General features: G+C 35.7%; 1 protein-coding gene and 1 long non-coding RNA gene across 2 annotated transcripts; both read right to left on the minus strand.

The window, feature by feature from the left end:
• Window positions 1-16,684: 16,684 nt before the first annotated feature.
• TOC64-III (translocon at the outer membrane of chloroplasts 64-III) lies at window positions 16,685-20,035 on the minus strand. The gene is made up of 13 exons (XM_079013834.1): window positions 19,624-20,035; window positions 19,283-19,435; window positions 19,091-19,215; window positions 18,902-19,027; window positions 18,623-18,805; window positions 18,385-18,529; window positions 18,093-18,261; window positions 17,880-18,014; window positions 17,585-17,785; window positions 17,394-17,521; window positions 17,271-17,322; window positions 17,083-17,152; window positions 16,685-16,987 (listed from the first exon to the last, which is right to left on the minus strand). The coding sequence occupies exons 1-13, from the start codon at window positions 19,824-19,826 to the stop codon at window positions 16,905-16,907; spliced, it is 1,773 nt and encodes a 590-aa protein (XP_078869960.1). The 5' UTR covers window positions 19,827-20,035; the 3' UTR covers window positions 16,685-16,904.
• A 2,182-nt stretch (window positions 20,036-22,217) lies between these two features.
• On the minus strand, window positions 22,218-23,970 carry LOC145069107 (uncharacterized). The gene is made up of 3 exons (XR_013689297.1): window positions 23,657-23,970; window positions 23,300-23,431; window positions 22,218-23,186 (listed from the first exon to the last, which is right to left on the minus strand). It is a non-coding gene; the product is annotated as an uncharacterized LOC145069107 (long non-coding RNA).
• Between the last annotated feature and the right edge of the window lie 859 nt (window positions 23,971-24,829).

Below are 24,829 nucleotides of genomic sequence, written 5' to 3' on the forward strand. Positions count from 1 at the left end.
GATGTCTATACTTCTTATTCCAAAGTTTGGGTTCTTTTCATTGATAACTTTTGTATAACAAAAAGAAAGTTGCTAAAGAAATACTGTAGTTTTACCTTATATGGGATAATTTACATTGTACGTGTGGAAATACCATCACATAGTGAATAATAGGTAATGTTATGTAATTAAATAAAGAAAACCATAAACAATCATACAAAATTACATAAATGGTTTAATTTCTTCAAACAAACTGTTTTTCTAAACTTACATAGGTGTCCGTGAGCCCCATGAAATGACATATTTTTCCTTTTTAGTTTATTTTTTATTTAGTTTCATTTTTCTTAAAATATAATAATTAATAAACTTATCCGTCCCTTAATCCCTCCCCGTCCCAATAAAGATCACAATTTTCACATTTCCTATTCACCTGATCGACTCCCCCCCCCCCTCTATTATTTATCTTATGCAACCACCTTAAATCTCAAGCCAACTTCATCACCCTCACACTTCACGGGTAGCCATCGAGACTAGCAGCGACTCCAACATGAGACCATCCCTTCACCACCCCTCAACATCATTGTCTTCCTCTCTTACTCTCTTAATCTGAGAACAAGGCAACACACATTCATCAACACCAACATTTGTGAACATAGCAACATATTCACCATTTAGGTCAGTTGACACAAATAAAGCTTCCTCCATGTATGGGGTCTTTTGAGGTCAAAATAGCAAGAACAAACTCACACTCCAATAACATAATTCAGATCCCAAAACCAAAAAACCTTAAACTAATTTCGTTATATTGTTAATTGTTCAATTACAAACCAAGAACACAATTTAGTGACTAAGAGTTCATGTGACTAATGGGTCAATATAATAATGAATAAACCTACCCGCCCCCTCACCCTTTCCTGACATGTTAAATGTGAATCGAGCATTTGGAGCATTTAGATCATGCCTATGGAGCATTTGGAGCACTTAAAACTCAATGGAGCACTTGGGGTTCATGGAGCATATGACAAAGGAACGGATCATCTGAGAATGAAATTGATCATCTGACAAAGGAACGGATCAAATTCTAAAGGAATGGATCATATAGAAGAGGGTTTGGAGCAACTGGAAGAGGTTTGGAGCACTGGGAGTGACATAGAGCAACAAGGGGACATTGTTGCACCATTTGTTGATGGGTTGGGCCAAGAAGGATTCTATTGCGCCAAGGGCACTCCTTGCGCCAAACTACTCCCTCCTGCACCATGAGGTACCTCTCTTGCGCCATAAGGTACTCTTGTTGCGCCATGGAGTATGTTGTTGCACTAAGCATGACGTTGTTACGCCATGTATGTTGTTGTTGTGCCAATATGGTGATGTTGGTCCAACCTATAAGTTCTTGCACCGCACTTGAAGCATGTTGTGCCATCCTTGCACATGTTGTGTCATCATGGTGCAAGAAGGGCCATTTTGGTTCCTTGATGAGCCATGGTATCCTTGATGATCCAAGTATGTTATTAAGTCTTTTATGATGCTCAAGATCATTCAATTGTGCTCAGAAGTTGGTGTTGCTAAAGGATTACACCATGTTGTGCCACTATGATGAATGTTGGTCCATTAGTGTTCATGATGCACCACTTGTACATCATATGCTCCACTACGGCACAAGGTGCTCCATCATGTGTGTTGTTGATGCTCATGGGTTGTATGACATGGAAGAATGTTCTAGAAGTATGGTTGTGCATGGATCGGTTTGGGTCGGTTTTGGACTCAAACACAATCCAACCCATAAATGGTCGGTTTCTGGTTTTCATAACCCAATAGGATCGGTTTTTAGTCGGTTCGATTTCTCAGGTTCTGAGGTCGGTTTGGGCAGTTTTTCGTTTCTTGGGTTCAACCCATACACCCACGGGTTATGGGTTTAAACCCATGGGTTTTGGGTTTTTACCCATTTTCTATAAATGAAGTAGCAAGTTAAATACTTCAAAAAACACCAAAGTTAAGTTAAATACTTCAAAAAACATGAGTCTTACAACAAATAGTTTATTACAAGTTGCAACCAAAGCCCAAAATAGTCTATTACAACCAAAACACAATCAAGTATGAGTTGATTTCTCGGGTTGGATGGGTTGGTTTTCTAGGTAAAAACTTAAACCGAAACCGATTTTTCAGTTTTTAAAAAATTAAAACCCCAACGGTCGGTTTTGCTTCGGTTTCTTGGTTTGGGTTTGCTCACCCCTATCTAGAAGATGTTACATTGCGGATTGTGATTGGTTGACACCTTTCATGGGCCTATGGCCCAATGGGCTTGGCCCATTACGGTTTTAGGTCTATTCCATCAAGTATAAATAGGGATGCATGCAGAGTCATTGATCTTGTTTCATGTATCTTGTATCCTTAATGAGTAGTATGAATTTCTGATGAATTGTACCTGTAATCTCTGTTTGAGAACTCTTAAATAAAGAATAATCCCTTCCTGCCCATGAACGTAGGTCACCTTGACTGAACCACGTAAATATTTTGTCTTTGTGTGCTTTTAGTTTTGATTGTTATTTGTGTTACTTCCTAACAAGGGTCATCAGAAAGGACAAGTGGCATCAGATTTGTTTTGAATCTTGACAAGTATCGCATGTTTTCATTAACAAGTGGTATTTGAGTTGCGGTCGGTGTTCTATTTATATAAGATGGCATCTCACAAGTTCGATTTGGAGAAGTTTAATGGTTCAAATGATTTCACTATGTAAAGTAGGGGTGAGCATGGTGCGGTTCGATGCGGTTTTTGGCCAAAACCGAACCGAAAACCGCAACTTCGGTTTTTTGAAATTTAGAAACCGCACCGTTTGGTTTTTATGCGGTTCGGTTTTTATTACGGTTTTTGCCGTTCGTTTTTTTTTTTTTGCGGTTTTTTGTTAGTTTATTTTTTTTTTATTTTTTTTTCGTTTTGCCTTTTTACTAAAACTCAAGTAACTCAGCGAGTTACTTTGACTAAGATGAGGAGTGCTAATCATTTATTGGAGATAAACCGATAGCACCACCTCTTGGATTGAAATCAAATTACATAACCACTCATCCAACATGTTTCTAATGTTTCAATATAATACGAATTTAATATAATATTTGTTTTACAAGTACATACGATAATATCAATTAATGTATTTATAAAAATGATACTATATCACTAGTACTCTTCATATTAAAATGTTAAAAATATACAATCATCCTCCGATACATAAGATAGATATTTATATTTATAGAAATTTTAATTGTCATGAGTTTTTGGTTCTTACAAATATCAACACTTTATATATATATATATATATATATATATATATATATATATATATGCGGTGCAGTTCGGTTTTTTGCGGTTTTTGCGAGACTAGAAACCGCACCGCACCGAGTATTTTCGGTTTTTGCAAAACTAAAAACCGCACCATCGGTTTTCAATTCGGTTTCGGTTTATGCGTTTTTTTCGTTTTTTTGGGTTTGCGGTTCAGTTTTTGCTCACCCCTAATGTAAAGGTGAAGATGAAGGCTTTTTTGGTTCAATAAGGATGTGCAGCGACACTAGAAGTAGAAGTGAAACTACCAAAGGACATGACGGCTGAAAATAAGGTGGATATTCTTGAAAGAGCGAATAACACTATTCTTTTGAGTTTTACAGATAAAGTACCGAGAGAGGTCGTGGATCAAATGAGTACTGATGGGCTTTGGGAGAAATTGTGTGAGAAGTATCAGAACAATTCTCTGACGAACATGATGGGTTTTAGCTATAAGAACATCCTATGTGCTCATACAAACCCTAATGCTTGGATCTAGGTTTCTCTATTGTACATGCAAGTTATCCAAGACTATAAACCCTAATTCTAGCATACAAGTAATCATATTAACATAAGAATGGGTTTAAGATATTACCTTGATTGTTATGTAGCAATAACAATCACAATTCTCCTTGTAATGACTTTAGAAAGCTTAGAGTCACAAATGTCACTCCTCTAATGGTTCACAAACACCAAGAGCAAGAGGATGAAGAGGAGAAGAGAAGGAGGCTGCCCAAAACATGTGGAAACCCTAGAAGGAAGCTTGTCCACGTTTTTGGGCATAAGGGTTCCTTAAATAGTGAGGCTATTAGGGTTATCTAACAAGGAAACCCTAATTTGGATGCTTAAGCCCTAAGCAACCCATGGGCTCCTTCCTTAAAGGCCTTGGAACGATTTCTAATGGGTTTCCCATAGAATTCGTCCACCCCTTTAATATGGAGTCCATTAGCTCAATATTCAACTATCATACAATTGATAGTTCTAGTCCCTTTAGTTTAATTAATGTCTTTTAGTCACAAACTTAATTCTTATTAATTCTTGACTAATATTAATTAAACAATATGATTTATCCTTTAATATATTATTCTCATAATATATTAATAAATCATATTTAATCCTTTCTCTCCATTATTCATCCTATCAAGTTGCTTTGGTGAAGGCAACCCAAAAGGACCATGCACCATCGGGTCAAGTACATACCAAAATAGTTATGGACTTAGACACTAATCCAACAGAACATGCTATACCAGAAGCAATGTTTGTATACTCTTAGGATGTTAGAAAGCACCCAAGTGAATGGTCATCTGCACAACTTCAATAGGATCATCTTGGACCTACAAGGTGTGAATGTAAAGATTGAAGATGAAGATCAAATATTACCCTCTTATGTTCACTGCCGAACTCTTATGAGAATTTATTTGATACCATGTTGCATGGTATGACAATGATCACTGTGAATGATGTGAAGGATTCTTTGATGTCCAAGGAACCGAAAAGAAAATTTTCAGTTGGAAAAGAAGTTTCCAGTTCCAGTTTGTTCGCAGGCAGTGGAAGAACGTCGGATGGAGGTGGAGGTAACAAAGGGAAATCAAGTTCTGAATCTAAAGCCAACATTAAATGTTATAACTTCAAGGAAAAATGGGCACTTCAAATGGGATTGTCCATTGTTGAATAAAGGGAATAATGGTGTTGGATCAAGCAACAACAATGTTGTTGTGGTTCAAGGAAATTCTGATGAAGGGGATGATGGTGAAGTTTTGACAATTTGTACATCTAGTTATGCTAATCTTGGGTCTTGGAATCTGGAGCATCCTATCATATGACATGCAATCACGACTGGTTCAACTCCTTTAAATAGTGGAATGACACATTCAATATGGGTGATGATTGGGTGAGCAATATCAAGGGCAGTGGCATGGTGCAGATTAAGATGCATAATGGCATTGTCAAGAAACTGGATTGATGGTTCGTCCTGGAACTTCGATATAATTTGATTTCTCTTGGCACTTTGGTGAACGATGGATTGAAATATTATGGAGAGGGTGACTGGTTAAGAGTCTCCAAGGTTGCTCTTATAATTATGAAGGGAAGGATGAATCCTCAAGGGATTTATATTCTCAATGGTTGAGCGGTTGGGGGAACGGTGACTTTATCGTAATCCTTGGATCAGTATGACGATGAAAGAAAGTTGTGGCATCATAAGTTGGAACATTTAAGCAAGAAAGGGTTATTTGGTGGAGGTTCAACTGGAAATGCTAAACCTAGTGAAGCTTGTGTTCAAAAAATACAAAGCAGGGTGAAGTTCAGTTCAGTTCAACACTGAAGCAAGGAGATTCTCGAGTGTGTTCACCCATATCTATGGGGTTCCTTTTCTGTGAAGTCTCATGTTGGATGTCAATACTTTGTGACTTTTATCGATGATTACTCAAGGAATACCTAGGTGTACTTTCTGAAGACAAAGGACCAATATGAAGTGTTTGGGCGATTCAAGAAGTGGAATATGATGGTTGAGAAATAGACCGGGAACCATGTCAATTCACTTATAATGAAAAATATGTTGGAGTTTTGCAAGGGTTCATTTGAAAACTTCTGCAAAACAGAAGGTACGGTGAGGCATCGCACTGTACGACTAACACCACAGCAGAGTGAAGTGGAACAATGAATGAACCAAACACTAGTGGAGCATGCTCAGTGCATGCGATTATCTGGAGATTTATCAGAGCAATTATAGGCAAAAGTAGTCAACATTGTTTGTTGTCTAGCGAACATATCTACATCAACTGCAATTGATTGTAAGACTCCTCAAGAGGTGTGGTATGGGAAACCCTCTAAGAACATTGGTTTATGAATGTTTGGATGCTTTGTTTATGCTCGTGTGAATGGTGGTAAATTGGAGTGCAGGGAAATGAAGTGTATATTTCTAGGATATCCATCTAGAGGGAAAGGTCATCGTCTGTGGTGTACAAAAGACCAAACTCCAAAATTTGTTATTGGCAAATTTGTGAACTTTAAATCTGATTTGTGTAACCAGAGAGGAGGTAATACAAGTGTTGCAGGGAACGATCAGGATGCTAGCCAAAATTTGGAGTTTGAAAACAGAAACCCCATACAATTTTGTGATAAATGAGGAACAACAAGGTGACATGGAACATCATAGATGTGAGGAATCCCTTGTTCAACCCAAGGAAGAAGTGTCTGGTGATGCTGATGTCGGGAAAGACAACTTGAATAAGCTTTTGGAGAATGAGTTTGTGATGAACGAGTTAGGATCTGAAAAAAAGATGGCAAGGATGGAGATTCAGAGTTATAAAAAAGCAGGATGATTATACATTTCTCATTACTTTATGAAAGTCTTGCGGTCGTTCTATTGTGATCAGTCAAAACTTGTTGGTTCTTCTTTGGTGGTTCGAGGAAATTGGGGAAAATCTCATTGGGAAGTAATCAAGTGGATATTGCGACACTTGAAGGGAACGTTTGATGTTTGTCTGGTGTATGGTGCTAATGCACGACATACGCACTTGGTTTAATTGATAGACTTAGACCATGAAAGTGATCTGGAGATAAGAAGATCATTGGCGGTTGGTCTTGTTCAAAGTCTTCTTTTAAAGGTGGAGAAACCTATCATGTTAAAGGACAAGTTATGCATTCAAAAGTCTGGTGCCAAGGAGAATCCATAAGACATGGTAACAAGGACGTTGTCTAAAGAAAAGTACAAGCTTTGATTAGACTTGGTTAATGTTCGTAGTGTAACGACCCAAAAATCAAGGGTAAAATTTTCACTCTTAATATAGTCAAAACATAGATATCATTTATTCCAAACATCCAAAACATTATTAATTAAAATATTTATCAGAGTTCGTCCCAAAATCATTAAATGTGGAAAACATGGGTGTGTGCACTGCGATCAATCAAAGCCCTTCTTTTCCAACTTCATAATACATGAAACCAATAAACAAACTGTAAGCATATAAACAACCAATATTAGGTCAAATATAGATAATTATGAAATTAACTGTTTAATTTGAATTATTTGTTATTTGATCTCTTGTGTTTTGAAAAGTTCAAAACTTGCCCTCAAGTTTTGAAATTTGAATTTTGTGATTAAAAGTTTAATTTTGAATAATTTAAATTTCAAACCCTTAGAATTTTACAAGTTTAAAATTCAACCCTAGACTATTATATATTATTACAAGCTTAATTAATATATATATATATATATATATATATATATATATATATATATATATATATATATATATGTATAACTTAAAATGATAGTCTAACCGTTAGTAGACCTCATTCACGAAGCCAGTCTATAAGGTGGGTATAAGGTTGCTGCCTATAAAATGGCGCTTAATGGGTGTACACTCACACCTACCGCTTGCTTGACTGGTGAAGGGTCATTAGCCGAACGGGTAGGATAGGGCAACCCTCTCCTCATTAAAACTTTAATGTAAGATACAAAGTAACTACATGTTTTTAAATTCCCAATCTTAGTTACTTTAGGGTAAAATGTGAAAATTATGCTAATCCATGGAATTACACTTCGTACCCTTGTCAAACGTCGGTGGAGCGCGTGTGGTTAACCGGTACATCAATTTGGGGATGACATTGGTAGCGAAGGGTGACTCGATGTTTGTCATAGATCAATGGAGCGTGTGTGGTTTACCGACACACTGATTAAGTGATAGAGACATTGAGTGCACCATGTTGATTCGCATGGTTATTCACAATTTGTTTGCGATCCTCGATATTCCAGTCGCAAATTTGAAATGCATATCGAGATTTAAACATGCCATTGAAAAGTTCAATGAATCTCAAAGATCTAGGAGTTTTCTATACATTAAAACCTAAATGTCTTTTTCGTTTTTCATGGTGAGAATTAGTGAATCGTCATTCACTTACCTTCAAATTATTTACCTTTAGAGTACGACATCCCTTTCTAAGTTGTAAATAATGTTGTTGGATCCTAGCCCTAATTTCTCATTTGGGTGATTAATTAGGGATTCATTTATAATCAAACTTTGTTCCTTTCCTTTTTTTTTTCAAATATCTGCAAACAACAACAACAACAACAACAACGCTTCTGGGTTATTCTCGTTAATGAACCTGTGTCAGAAAGTGACATTTGATGGTTCAAACTTCAACGAGTGGATGAGGTATATTCGCATGATCACACGCTACGAGGACAAATAATATGTCCTTGATGAAAAGCTTGAGAATATCATCCTAGATGTTTCTACTCCTGAAGAGTTGGCCGCCTTTGAGGCTCACGAGCGTGATGCTACGAAAATTCACTGCATCATGTTGGCCACCATGAACCTCGAACTCCACAAGTCCTATGAGGACATGTATCCGTATGAAATGCATCTGGATTTGTTGGACAGGTATAACCAGAGCGCGAGGCAAGAGCGCTATGAGATCATTACTAACATGATCACCGCTAAGATGGGGAGTGGAGAATCCCTAACCTCTCATTTGTAGAAAATGCAGAGGTATGTTGATCGTCTTCTCAAACTTAATGTTAAGTTTGATGAGGATTTGGCTATCGACATAATCCTCCACTCCTTGCCCTCCTGCTACAACCAATTTATGATGACCTACCACATGAACAAGGATGAGGTCTCCTTGAGCAAGATCCAAGGACTCTTGAGGATTGATGAGAGCAATCTCAAAGACAAAATCCGTTGCACCGTCCCCTGTTGTGGCCGCTCCTATGATGGCAATAGGTCAAGGAAATGGTAAAAAGAGGAAGGCTCCATGTAAGAGCCACCATAAGGGGAAACCCCGTACCCTCTTCCGATCCCAAAGAAACAGAGTGCTTCTATTGCCACCAAAAGGGCCACTGGAAGCGAAGCTGCCCTCAATATCTGCAAGATATAAGAGATGGGAAGATTAAGCCCACCTTTGCAGGTATGTATTCTATTAAATCTAATAACTCATCATTTCCTACTTCATGGGTTCTTGATACGGGGTGTGGTTACCACATTTGTTCTGATATATAGGGCCTAAAAAGAAGTAGGGAGGTGGAACATGGAAAGATGAACCTGATTATGGGAAACAGAAGATTGTCGTCTGTGACCAAAGTCGGTGTTTATTCTTTAGTGTTGAGCAATGGGTTAGGGATAGATTTAAACAATTGTTGTTATTCGCCAGATATGGCAAGAAACATTATTTCATTTCATGGGTTGTTTAGACAAGGTTTCAGGTATTCTTTTGATAATAGTAATGGTTCTATTAACGTTTATTTGAATGGTGTCTTTTATTTCAATGCATTACCTTGTAATGAGATTTATGAATCTGTGATGGTTGTTGATAGTTTAGGAAATAATGTTTTGAAAATTGATTCGTCTACTAGTCTAGACAAATCATGCTTGTGGCATTGTCGCCTTCGCCATGTCAACAAGAAACGCATAGCCCAACTCCAAAAACGATGGAGTGTTGGAGTCATTCGACCTTAGGGACGATGACACGTGTGAATCTTGTTTACTTGGGAAGATGACCAAGTCACCCTTTACTGGCACTTGTGAAAGGGGTGAGGGTTTATTGGATCTCATACACACCGATGTGTGTGAGCCCTTTAGATCCACCACAAGGGATGCTTGCCGCTTCTACGTGACTTTTACAGATGATTATAGCAGATATGGATATATCTACTTAATCAAGCAAAAGTCGGAAACCTTTGAAAAGTTCAAAGAGTTTAAGAATGAAGTGGAGAATTAGTCGGGCAGGAAAATCAAGATGCTTCAGTCAGACCGAGGAGGAGAGTACCTAAGTCTTGAGTTTCATGACTATCTAAAGGAATGCAGAATTGTCTCGCAATTGACGCCTCCGAGGACGCCACAATTGAATGGTGTGGCTGAGAGACGTAATCGAACCTTGTTGGACATGGTTCGTTCTATGATGAGTCGGACTTCGTTACCAATAGCTTTCTGGGGATATGCCTTAAGACTGCCGCCCATATTTTTTTCAACTCATTCAATTAAAAAAATTCTAAACAATCAAGGTAAAATCTTAATTAGCAATAGAGTTACCGTCGGTACCACTTACTCTTCAGCGGGTTGTTTAATTGGTTTCACTAACTCACTTCATCCCATCTCTCTACTTTCTTTCTCTTATTTTCTCTTGTACCATGTGTTTTAAGACTTGTACCTTAGTTGTTCCGTATTTTTTTAATCGAGTGTGTTGAGTGGGTTGAGAAAGATAGAATTTCAGTATGTTGTGGGTTGGGAAAGATGAAGAAAAAAAAGAGACAAAAACTGATGTGACAGTGGGTTCAGTGGGTTAGGAGGGAATGACTCCCTCCTCCCTTATGTATGTATATATATATATATATATATATATATATATATATATATATATATATATATATATATATATATATATGTTTAGGTTCTCTGAAAAACAAAAAATCCTAAAAAACCCTAAAAATCATAAAAATGCATAAAAAAAATACTTAGAGATCACAAAACTTTTTTTTTGAATTTTTTTATGAAAAAATCGCTACTTTTACTATAGATTTGCTGAATTTTTTTTTGAAAAAAAACCAATTTTTTTTATAAAAAAATGATTTTTTTCAGCAATTTTGTTAGAAAAGTAGCGATTTTTTCATAAAAAAATAAAAAAAAAGTTTTGTGACCTCTAAGTATTTTTTATGTATTTTTATGATTTTTAGGGTTTTTTAGGGTTTTTTTTTTGTTTTCCAAATAACTCTTCCCTATATATATATATATATATATATATATATATATATATATATATATATATATATATATATATATATATATATATATATAGAGAGAGAGAGAGAGAGAGAGAGAGAGAGAGAGAGGGTTGTTATAAAAACGAATTTCGGAGGTGTTTTAGTTTTTTGTTAAATTATATATATATATATATAATTTAACAAAAAAACTAAAACACCTACGAAATTTGCTTTTATAACAACCCTCTCTCTTTCTCTCTCTCTCTCTCCTATATATATATATATATATATATATATATATATATATATATATATATATATATATATATATATAGAGAGAGAGAGAGAGAGAGAGAGAAAGGTTGAGAATAGAAGAATCATTCTCAACCACACATTTATTTTGCCACAAAACACTTAGGCGTACCGACGGAAATGGATAACGGATAAATATGTGTTTCCAACCAACTATATTTCCTTACATTATGCTAAACATTACTTTAATATACATAAAAACATTTTTTTATTTTTTTTATTTTTAGAAAGCTATTTTTATCGAAAAATTATTATAAATGTATCAAAATTCATAATTTTTTATTCTATATAAATTGACATCCATATTGATATAGTTTTAAAATAAAATAAAAAATTTATTTTTTTAGAGTTTCAGCTCTCGTTAATAAAAATTCATCAGATTTTTATTACAATATGTTCATTATTTATTCCTGAATAAAACGTATGTTTAACTTTTTTTATAGTTTGAATATCGTTCATATATGAATATAACACGTAATAAAAGTTTTTACTTAAAATATAGTTTTTACATCATCTTTTGTCATATATTACATTTATATATATGAATAAAATGTGTATTAGTTGTCATCATATTTTATATTCATATATGAATAAAACATTTATCAGATTTTTGTTACAATTAGTTTGTTATTCATATATGAATAAGTAGTATAAATGATACTTAGACTGTAAAAAAAGATTAATTATATTTTTTTATTCATAAGTGAATAACGAATGTACTATAATAAAAATCTGATAAATTTTTATTCACTTATAAATAACGATAGCTAAAACTATAAAAAAAAATAAAAATTTTAATTTATCTTAAAACTATATCAATATGGATGTCTATTTATAAATAATAAAAAATTATGAATTTTAATATATTTAAAATCGTTTTTCAATAAAAATAGCTCCTTATAAATTAAAAAAACGAAAAAAACTATGTTTTGTACATATATATATATATATATATATATATATATATATATATATATATATATATATATATATATATATATATAGAGAGAGAGAGAGAGAGAGAGAGATGTCTTATTTTTTTTTTTCGACGATTTTTTTTTACCAAATAGTGATCAATTATATAGTTTAATAAATATCGATTGAAGGCAAACGGGCAACAAGCTGCGCCGCTATCTCTTTCTGGATAGCAAAACCAATTCTTTTGAAAACTACATTTGTGGATCTAGGAGATATGACATTAGAATGCATGACCCGTTGGACTCTATTGAGGAACTCCACCGCCTCTGGTGCGAGAAAACCAAATGTATCGAATGCAAAATGAACAAACACATGTTGATTTGCTATACATGCATTCTCGTGTTTTACCACTTTCCACGCAGCGGCTTTCAAAGCGACATGCCCAGCTATCAAACCCCCGCTCCCAAACCAATGAGAGGAGAAACCCCAGTAAGATCCACGCACGCATGCTTCCCTCCTATCCATCCAAAGACCAAAATATCAGTCGGTCTAAGTGTGGACCTTCCATCCTGCGGGTCCGTCAAAAAGTTCACTGACGCTTCTTTCTTCACAGAAATACCAGCACGCCGACAAGCATCAAAGAGAACATCACGAACCATATCATGTCTATACTTGAAACCAGGGAGCTCTCTACAATGAACCGCGTGTTCCCCAAAGGTATCCAAACACGCCTTGCGACAAACTGGACATATCTCGTCAATTGGGAATATGGGAATCATGAGGCGGTAATGAAGGATAGTTCGGTACTCCTCAAGAGACATATGTTGGCCAAGACCATCAATAGGGATAGTTAGCAGAAAATCTTGAGCATGAGGTGCCCTCAGACACTCAAAGACTGCTTTCTGTCTGACAGTCATGTCAAAGTTGACTTCCTTATCTTGGACGATTTTGCTAAAAAGGGCACACGCCAAAGCTTTTTGGGATTTAGTGAAACCGCTACAGTCAAATCCCGAAAATCGTATTGCGAAGACGAGTCATAACACATAGGTAATCCGAGTTCATACCACATACGCAATTGTCACGTAAGATGTGGTCTTGTAATGCCCAAGTTTGGGCCCTTGAGGCTACAAATGCGTAGGAGGAAACCTCGTAGGCCGAGTACAAACCCAAACCACCGAAACGAATAGGTAAGGAATCCAAGAGCCACTGAATGTCTCCAAATATGGGCCTCCACAAACCACCATATCCTCGATAGACCTGCGCAATCCTTTGTCAAAGAATAACGATGCCTCTTCTATGTGTATTGGCTGACATGTCCTTAAACCAAAGAAAAGTTTTGCAATGCCCATACATGATCGAAGCAAAAGGAGCTCACTCTACGGGTCACATAGTTGTGGAAGAAGGCCCATCAAATCAACAACATTGACCGCTCTCTTCATGGCCAGCCCGCTAATAAACTTTGCGCCTCTGCTAACAGCCCCCCCCCCCCCCCACAAGGAGCTTCACCCGCAAAGAAGGTCTCCCTATATCCGTTGGTAATAAATCGGCACAAAGCTTCCTGCCATCACAGGAGGGCCAAAAAATCTCCGTTTTCTTGATGTTCAACTCCAAACCCAAACCTAGACCATGAAACACTTTAGCCACCTCCTCTGAATCCCCAATGACAGTCTCATCATCTAGATACCAAGCATGGAGAAGGAGCTTATAATTGTCTCTAATCTAGTGCACAAGTGGGTGCAAAACGAGGGCAAAAAGAAGAGGGCCCAAGGGGTCACCTTGCTGCACCCCAGTGGCAGACCATATATGTTGGGCTCCGATATAAAGTCTCGTTGCTTGCTCGTACAAGAAATTCACCAACAAAGAAATGGAAGGGCATATCTTTCTAACCTCGTGGAACAATGTTGATCGATCCACCAGGTTAAAGGCATTCGAAAAATCCATAGTCAGCATTACAAGAGACCCATCAGCATGGTGTTCACTCAACACCCTATTGGCACTGTGTAACACAGCCTCAGCACCGCCAGATACACCAACCCCGAACTGAAAATCATTAAGGTACTTGGCCATTTCTTTACCCACACCTTTCATGGCAACCTTGGAAACCAGCTGTCTCCACTCTCCATATAGTGCCTACTACAATCGGACGGATCACGTTGTCAGGTTTAAGTAGAGGCGTGAGAGGAGCGGATACAACAAACTCTGCCAAAATGGTTGGGCATCTTCCCGCTAACCATAAATTAACAACTGAAGTGATAGCATGTATGAGATCTGTGGCAATACCAGACCCTTCTCCACAAAGGGCGTCTAGTAAGTGTTGAGCCCTCAAGCCATCTCTCCCGCAAGAAGTTCCTTTAGGGAAGGATTTGATGCAACCAAATACACAGTTAAAGTCTGCTACAAGGGGAGGTTCAGAAATTATGGGACTCGGCATGGATGGGGGTGGTCTGAAAGGGTGTTTGTCCTCCAAAGCTTTAATAGTATCACCATTATATGGTGCAACACCCGATGAGCATAACACTTTGACTGCTGCGGTAAAATGACCATTTGCAACCTTACAAAGACACTGTCTAATGTTGGTGTTACTTGATGTAGCCTCCTTCTGAAGGATGCCTCCACCCTGTTTCATAGCTCCACCCTCAGGATTGTCTAACATATTTGAACTAACTTCGTGATACCACCCTCTTTCCCCCATGTATCCAAGGACTGCAGGATGGAGCTTTGCTGTAAGGATTTTCTATTCCCAGACCTACATTCTTGTCTATTTTTTGGTCTAAACACTTGCAGTGTGCATCGAGGAAGAAGTAACAAACACATCCATGCCTCAACTGAGCCAGGTTGGGCAATCACCTTGTATAGAGCGGACTTTAAAGCATGAGAGAAAGCAAGACGACAACTATGGGGATACTCTTGACAATAGTGATAGGATCTTTAAAAACATGATCAAGGAGCGTAACATCAAAAACCAAACCTCCAAGAGCATTTGTCACCGACTCTTTAGTTGACGGCTTTAGAATACCTACAATATAACGACTCGAGCCGTCATCCCCTATAACAAACCTCGCATGACCATCCGGGTGATGACAATAACGGCTAAGAGCCTGCAAAGTCATACATTTCCCACACATCCATTGACTAAAGGCCTTCAAAGTTTCTTCCACTGTCATAAATAAACCAACATCACTAGAATGAGCTTCGCGTAACACACTTTTACGGTCTTCAATAGGTAAATGATGCCTTTTGATGTGTGAAATCATACGGCCAATCCCCTTACTTCCCACTTCACCGTTTGGGCAACAATGGAAGCTTCTGAACGGGCACAAACAAATATCACTCGAACTTGTGGAAGAAGAAGCCATACAAGAGAACAAGCCTCGAGATGAAGCTAAAACTACGAAACAATATTTAACAAGGAAGGGAAGGAAATGGCACACCAACACAATGTTGGTGTGCACAAGAAGCATCCAAACTAAACAAACTACATTATCTTGAACAATAAGGCTGCAGCACGAGAAAAATTGGTTTAAGCATTTTATCAAACACTTGATGGGCAACAAAATTGGCTTCTTAGAATTTCATCTTCTTCCATTAAAACATCAACCCAAAATCTCTAATTAAATGAAAATAATCCTCAAAGCATGCCTTACTTAATCCCCCGAACAATACATTTTCTCTGATTTTGTAATCAAATTCCGAAATGGCTGATTTTAGTGGCTAAAAAGTCAAAACTGTAAAAAGATGTTTTTATGTTTCTGCTAGTCTGTATGATCGATCATCAGTCATCTTTAGGTTCCGGGAACTGAAAATCTTGGAAATTTTTAACGTGGTTCTGGACGTTTAAATGTTAGAATCTTTGACTTTGAAGGATTTTAGACAAAAACTAAGCAATCAACAAAACCCTCTTGGGGATTTATTTCTTGCGAACTTAAAACATATATACGCAACTAATATAGAATCTTCAAAGTTGTTGACCGGAAGAAAAAATATGGCATCGCTTCAGTTTCTGCGTTTAAAATTTGAGATTTTGTTGGTTTTGTTGATTTTCCACTTCACACCAATTCCTGTGTTGCCCTCCACCTTGAGGTCGCGAGTTTAAGTCTCATGTAAACATTGATGAAATTAAAAAATAGTTAAGAAATAAATTAGATTTTACATTAAAAAAAATCAATTCACATGTTTGCTTGATAAGATATTTTTTGTATTATAACATTCAACAAATATCTACTTTGTCGTTTTATGAATTTTGGTTTCACCAAGACAAAATTTAGGGAATCTAATTTTTTTTCTTCCAATTCTAACTACTAGAAAACAACCGAGCAGAACTCAAAAACATGTTGCATATTTCAAAATTTTAGACAACTTATCATACTTTTTCCAAAAATAGGAACCAGCTTTCGGAATAGGTTGTACACATTTAACAAAATCATGTCATGTCATGTGATTCCGGCTGATTTTTGGATTAAAAATAATAATAATAATATACCTCTCATTCATTCCTCTGAATTTGTATCTTAAAGACTGGACCAAAATTGACCTAAAATATATATTACAGTCACAGACCCCCAAATCAATGAAATCCCAGCAAAAGATAGTTGCTGATCCAGCTCAGCTCGGGATTTCCTTCAAGATTCTGAATTTTTTTTTTTTTTATCTTCAACACCTTTTTTCGCCAACATCCACTCTCTCTTACTGAAATAACTTCTTTAACCTGTCAGCACACATCGCTGCTCTTTTATTGGTTGGCTCAAGAACAAGTGCATACCTAAAATCTGCAACCCACACAGTTTTACAACTTAACCCCTGATATAAGTATAGAAAATAAAAAAAACTTATAATAAAGAATTACAACTTTACAAAAATCTACCTTCAATTGCCTCTTTATAGTATCCACGCATCTCCCTTGCTGTGCCTCTCCTTAAATACGCCTTTACATTCTGTAAGTAACATAATCACAATCACAATCACATGGATTTTTACATACAAAACTCATGTATTTTGTCAATTGCCAAAACTACCCTCCTAGCGCCTTCTACAAAACAAGAGAAAAGTCACCTTTTTATCTAGATCGATGGCTTTGGTACAATCTGCTTCAGCTTGAATGAAACTGGAAGCATGAAAAACAAATAATTGAGGGAAAATTTGTTTAAAAAAGAAACACACAAATGATTATGATACCTTCCCAATTCCAAATGTGCTGCAGCTCGGTTACTAAAATATGTTGCAATTTTGCTGTTGAGTTTGATGGCATCAGTATAAAAGCCAATGGCCCTCTGCCAATTTTTTGCTTTGAAAGCTTCGTTGCCCTAATATTTATAATCAAATTCAGTTAACAACATTTGTTTAATAAAAAAGCCTGAATGTTTTACCTTTTCTTTAGCAATTTCAGCAGAGGCTTCCTTGGTGACAACATCAGCAGATGATTTTGAGTTTCCAGCTTCATCAGCCTTCTGCTTTAAAGATGCATGCATCGTCTGAATGGTATCCAGCAGAAAACGATCCCCCCCATATCTTGCTATCAAAGACACCGAAACAGGACAGTTTTCATACATTCCCAAAGGTACACTGGCCTGCAACCAACCAGATATAACGATCAGTTCCTTCTTTTCTTTTTCTTTTCTTTTCTTTCTTTTTGTGTGTTAGTTTGTGAGAGAGAGTGATGACCTGGCAGCAGCCTGACATGCTTGCTAAACCGGTGAGTGAAAACTCATTCATGAGATATTCTTCAGATGAAAGCTCCTTGGCACCGAGTTTAGGAGGAGGGCTACAAACTGTAGGGATCACAAGAACTCCATCGTCCTACACAAGTTTATAATTGTATAATATCATCATCATGTGTGTAAACTGTTATGTATAAAATTAAAGGAATATAAATACCTTCAAAAGGGCATTTAAGGCGGATCTGAGCTCACTTCTAACAGTGCGGAAATTTTCAATATCTTTCTCTCTTAACTCAAGCTTCCCCTGTATCTGAGCTGAGATAAGAGGATCTAAAGCTGGTTTCACCGAGCTAATCCATTCAGAGTGAGTATGGCTGAATTCATGCCTGTATTCAAGATATTTTAACTTATTAAACAAGTTGCAAAATGAAAGAAACCCAGATGAGGTAAGCAGTATTAAATAATGAACCCAGAAGTTAAATTGATAAGTAGTGTTAATATTATATTACCTTCTTAGTAACTGCATAATGTTGGCAAGCGACCTTAGAGAAGAGAGCTTAACATCACCATTTGACTTCTTGGAATCAAGTGCTTTCAAGCTTGGAACTTTGGAAGCAATGTAATCATCAAGAATCTCATGCTTCAAAACTTGTTCTGTGGATTTTAAGAAAACGGGTGGTTTTCATCCATAAATGATAATGGAAATTGAAACTGAAGATGACAAAATAAGAACAAAAGTATGCTTACTTCCAAATAGAGTCTCTGTTGATTTAATTACCACCTGAGTCAACCGGTCAAAGGGAATTTTTGATAATCTGAAACAATCATCAGCAATGATAACATTCCTGGGGTTACGTTGAACTGTTAATGGCACTTGTAGCAGGACTTGTCCTACACGGCGTAATATACTGGGATCCATGGCAAACCATCCTGATAATCAATTATTTAAACAATCATAAATGTAGAATGTGTATGGAATCAGTATTCATTCATTGCATTTGCATTTGCATTTGCATAATTGCATACCAACAGTGTCAAAGCTTGTGGAAACAGGAACAATCCCCGAATGAAGAACAGAACCATATGATGGCCGAAATCCAAGGATGCCACAATGTCCAGCAGGTTGCCTCACCCCACCAACAGTATCAACACCTGTTAAGAGATTGTTAGCATACACCAACACACATGAGGAACAAATGGGAATCGCATGCATACCCAAAGAGAAATCAACAAGCTTTGCAGCAACAGCTACAGCAGCACCACTACATGATCCTCCTGGTATCCTTGAAGGAGCAACAGGATTGGTGGGTGTACCACAATGTCTATTTTCTCCACTGATACTGCAACAAGAGATGGTATTTTATTTAACAACTAGTAGAGGTCTAAACAATGCAATAAATTACTAACCCAAATGACAGTTCATCCACCACAGTTTTTCCAACGCATGTGGCTCCTCCATCTACAATAGCTGAAACCACAGGAGATGTCTGTGAAGCAGCTTCATGTGTGCTTTCCCAATCTGGACTGCCAAATCCGGTTACAAACCCATTGATATCGAATCTGTACAGGATTGTAATTGGATGAACAAGAAATCAGATACGCTCCTCAGCAAAATATCAATAATAAGGTTAAACTATTGAAAGAGTAAACTTGTTTCGTTCAATTCAATATACTAGTAGTTATAACTTAGAAATCAAAAGTAGACCTTCCATGGAACAAGGAAGTAGATAAAAGGAAAAGAGGCATACAGGTCGGAGACGGCAAAGGAGAGGCCAGTGAGCGGGTGAGGCGCTTTCGGAGGAGCCGGCTGCGGTGGAGGTAGTATCTGAAACCTCTCCACGAATGCACCGAAGTCAACTTTGACGACTTTCTTAAGCTTCTTCGCCATTAACAGTATTCCGGCCAAACTCAAACCCAGCAAAACCCAAACATTAGGTGAAGACGATGCCATCTTTTGTTGACGTCGATTAAACGAACCAACCTCCAAAGGGGGTTATATTTATGGCGGATTCTCCAATAAAATCGTAAGTGCAGGTTGGTTTGTTTGTGGAAGAATGATAAGAGAGAGGATAGAGATAACACAGAAAGGGAGAGAGAGATATGGGTGAGTACGAACGAAAAAAGAGACCTAATTCAAAGGGTTTTAAGCTCACGAAGCTTTCGACTACTCCATTGCATCGCGTTACATGATTTATACTTTTATTAATAATTAATAATGTAATTTTTTTGTGACAATTTATTAAAGTTTAACCAACGTTAGACCCGTATATTATACGGGTTTATTAAAAATAAAAATTTAATATTAATATATAAATATGAAATATTTTATAATGTAATTTTTTACATAACAAAATGTAATCTTCTGAAAATTTGTAAAAGCAATTAAATCGTTTGAAATATTTATGAGAATTTATTACCAAATTAATAGAATGATTTTATTTCCTTATAAAACTCATTATAGTTTTATGGAATTTTATTTTAAGAAAATGGAAATTCCTAAAAAATGACAAGTGAAAAATAAAATTTCTAAAATTCTCACAAAATAACAAGTGTCAAAATAAAGGAAAATATGACATATGACAAAAAAAAATTCATTGATTAAAAAGGATTACTTAAATTTATTAAAGAAAAAGATGATTATTCTAAATGAAACAATTATAAAACGTGATAACTATTTTGTGTTATTATCCTAATTTTCATAATTGGTGCGTTGGTTAAAAAAAAATCAAGGTTTAAAATAATATATACCAAAGAGCTTTTTTTTAACGACGGAATAATGGTTACCAATTAGTATCTATGTCTGTAATAGAACTTGAGACCTCCAATCTAAAAGACAAGACATGTATCAAGTTGGCTAATCTCACGTAGGGGTGGCAATTTATGACACGACACGACAAAAATACATGACACGAAACGAAATTGGGACGAAACTAAATTTTGAATTTGTGTTCGTGTTGTATTCGTGGTAGCTATAAAAAAAAACACGATGTCGTGTCGTGTCGTGTTCGTGTTCGAAATTCAACACGAAATTGACACAATTTAGCAGTTCTTTATCGTGTTTTCGTGTTTGTCGTGCTTATCGTGTTATATTTGATAAATTATTCATTAAATAAACTAGTTTTTAGTATATATTATATTTGTCGTGTCGTGTCGTATTTGTCGTTTTTTACTTCGTTCGTTTTCGTGTTAGTTAAAAAAACACGACATCGTGTCGTGTTCATGTTACAAAAAACTTTGTAGTGTTGTGTCGTGTCAGACAGAAACACGAAACGATAGCACGATTTGTCACCCCTAATCTCACGTTGACATATATGAAAATGTTTTGTAATAATCACAATCTCACTATTTAATTTTTTTTTGTTTTGTTGTCATTTCATTTTTGTTATTGATTTTATATTTTTTGTTATACTAATATTATTAATTATTATCATTATCTTTGTTTTATATATATATATATATATATATATATATATATATATATATATATATATATATATATATATACTAGCTGTGAACTCGCGCATAGCGGCGGGGGCGAACAATTTCCCTTCGGAAACATGTCATATCACAATGAACACACAAAGTACATGTATCTATCATTCACAGTTAAATATAATTTATCAGTAAGCGTAAAAGAATATATTGATTTTTCCTTTCAAATTTTGTAATAATTTTTTGATATTGTGATATGAAATAAAGTTTATTGTGAGGTCACCAATTAGATGTATTTGTTAGATCTTTATAAGACATACATAAAATCTAATAGCATAATCATCTTAGGCTTTATGAATTCTTGGTATTATTTCCGTATATTTTCCACATCCTTCATAACAAAACCAAAAAAAATCAAAGCTAATGGTAAAAAAATAGTGTTCTCATCCTTGTCAATGACTCATAATGATTCGTAGTCAAACTTTAATCCAAGTAATGGTCAACTTTTTGGTCGATATTGGTGGCTTAAAAGAATTGAGATGCAAGTTATGCATTAACTCACCACTATCCCTACTGATTGACGCTGCCTCAGAACCTCACTACTAATAACAACACAAAAGAATAGCATTCTCAAAATATACCATTAAACACTACCAATGGACTAACTTAAAATGAATAGAAATTTGAAAAATATACAAAATGGGTCGCCTGCCTAAAAAAATCAAGCTTTTGGTAATGTTGGTTTGGTATGTTCAAAATTCAAACATTTGACAACACTTATACCGAAAGAATTAGGGCCAAAGGTGTTTCAAGTATTGCCAAGGAAAGTGATTGTAAACCTGATCAGACTTTGTCCAAATCTAAGAACTATAAAAAATGCAAATCAAGAAGGGGAAATCGGACAAATAAGTAAAAACAGAAAATATAATGTTTGAAGTTTAACTCATTTCTTTCCTGTCCAATCTAGTTATTTTCCCTAACTGCATAAAGTGGATCATCAAAGTGATATTCACAACAGATGCAATATCTTACAGATTGGATTAAAATGCAATTTAAGTAAAAAAAAAATCTTTAGGATACCCGCAAATCTTTCTTTTTTTGATGTTGTCACCATCAGCGGTCCTACGAAATAACATAAGAGACGAATTAATTTCAATGTTTTCGACTTGTTATTACTTTGGTATGAAATAGAAGAAATGTAGACAAGGAGAGAGCATTTTCCCGTAGCATTAATGTCTCTTTCCTTATGTACACCAACGACAATTTAGAAGAAACTAAGCTATTCGTTGATAATCCTAACCTATGTAAGGATAAAGTAAATTATAAAAGAATGTTGAATTAAAAATCAAACAATTATAAAGACTTTGCAAGAAATTGGTTCATACCATCCATTCCATCATTCTGTAACTCTTTCCCATAGCCACAGACATATCATATGCTGGAAATAAAGATCATCAATGAAGTTCAATGTGGAAGTTTTAGGAAAGAAATTCGTCATCCGACAATATAGCATGAGCTATAGAAAAAAAACCATGTATAATATCATAATGAAATTACTCAATTAGTTTCATATCAGACTAAGGGTTGTAAGACAACTAAAATTAGATCTTTAGAGAATAGAAAAATAAGATTAAAATCAAGAAGATGCAAATAAAAGCATAAATATCATATCTAAAAAAACATGGCATAAATAAATAATGGTGGATAGGTTTTTACTTTAATTGCGCGTAGGAGGCAACATAGCGATACAAAATGGATCTAAGCCAACAATATATTTAAATTTTAAAGTAGAAGATGCCAATAAGATGCCCTGAACTACAGTCGACAACCATACCTTTTAAGTTACTGTAACAAATTAATTTTGTGGTGATCAGCGCGCCTATTCAATACACAAAAAAAAACCCTCAAAATTTGGTGCTTGTGAGATATTGTTAAGATAAGAGAGAGAGAGAGAGAGAGAGATATGTGGCATGAAACATATGAATCACCTACCCAAAATAATCTCATTGTCATCTCCTAATGGAGATCTGCTACCTGATGCAATTTGATATCCCATTTTCAAACCTAAATTTTTCGTTACCTTTAGGTTCATCTTCATCTAGATCTGAAAAACCATTTTCAAACCTAAAAGAAAACATAGATAAGATTTTGAAAGAAAATTGAACAAATAAACTTATTAAGATGCAGATTTAGAAAAGATTTCTTCAAGAAAGTCAGCAGTGAAAAGCTTGAACTTAAATCGAAAACATAAACACATAGTTAAACACACACACAAATGCACACAGTTAAGGAGATTGAACAAGCTTGCGGTGGCGGTGATGATTTTTATAGAGAGACAAGGAAACTCACATGTGGTGGTGATGATGATGATTATTTAGCGATAAACACAGAAGGAGAGGGTGAGGGATGGCGAAAAACGGTGGTGACGGGTACGTTAGGGTTTCTGTGGTGGTGGGGGTGAGAGGCATAGTTGGAGATGACATATGTGGTTGGATTATTCATGGTTAGGGTTTATTTGGGAGAAGGTGCTTAGGATTTTGAAGGTGCGATTGTGGGTGTTTTTTCAGTGGATGGCTTCACTATGAAAAAGAAGGAAAGATGAAGATCGAGATAGAGCAAGAAACCTAGAAAAATAAAATCCCCTTTTGGAAAGAGCGATGATGTTGGAAAGAGTGAGAAAGGACCCGTTTAGATTATGCCTTAAAATAAGGAATCAATTCAATTTTTCCAGTTTTTCTGAAAGTTCGGGGAATAGCTTATACGAGTCAAAGTGATTAAAGGGAGCCAGTCAAAAACATGTGCAATCTACAATTGTACCTTATGCTATATCATTTGTATAATTGGGTTGAGTTTAAAATTTTAATATTATTTTATTAGTAGTTACTTGTAATAATAGCTTAATGGTTTGGACGTCTTAAAAAAATATTATTATTTTATTCAATCTATTTATAGAAATAATGAGATTTCTTTTATAAGATAGTAAAGATATATATATATATATATATATATATATATATATATATATATATATATATATATATATATATATATATATATATATATATATATGTTCAAATGAGAATATTTCTTAAATTGAAAATAATTGAGAACAAATTTTAACCACTAATTTTAAAAAATTAAAAATTTAGAAGTATAAAAAATAAACTTTTAATAAAAATAATATATTTTTTCCCACAATATACACATTTTCTGTTATCTTAAGTTAGATGTAGACTGTCAAAACCATCGTTAAGTTGTTGTCAGAACCAACGGAACAACTGTAAGCCATTAGAACCACCGGACCGACGCCTCTTCACTCTCTCCAGATTTGTTGTTACCATCTCCCTCAGTCTCCGACCATCGGAAACTACCTCTTCACTTATTGCCATTCCTCTACATCCCTCTGTTTGAGAGGATGGTCGAAGAAATGAAGGATCAACTCACGTTCGGCCACGAGTGGCAGTTCGATGCCTTCCATCTCACATGGAGCTTGGCCTGAGGGTGGCCACCGGTCGATTTTTG

This window comes from Lactuca serriola, chromosome 8 (genome assembly GCF_051521515.1).
Source record: "Lactuca serriola cultivar US96UC23 chromosome 8, Lser_US96UC23_V15, whole genome shotgun sequence".
Lineage (NCBI taxonomy): Eukaryota > Viridiplantae > Streptophyta > Magnoliopsida > Asterales > Asteraceae > Lactuca > Lactuca serriola.

Bases quoted from the DNA above. Each gene is read 5' to 3' on its own strand.
- TOC64-III (XM_079013834.1), bottom strand. From the start codon at position 19,826: ATGGCATCGTCTTCACCTAATGTTTGGGTTTTGCTGGGTTTGAGTTTG. The intron at 18,806-18,901 runs GTATGCAATTAT...ATTGATTATCAG, and splicing joins CACAAGCTTTGACACTGTTG to GATGGTTTGCCATGGATCCC. The intron at 18,530-18,622 runs GTAAGCATACTT...TAAAATCCACAG, and splicing joins AACAGAGACTCTATTTGGAA to AACAAGTTTTGAAGCATGAG.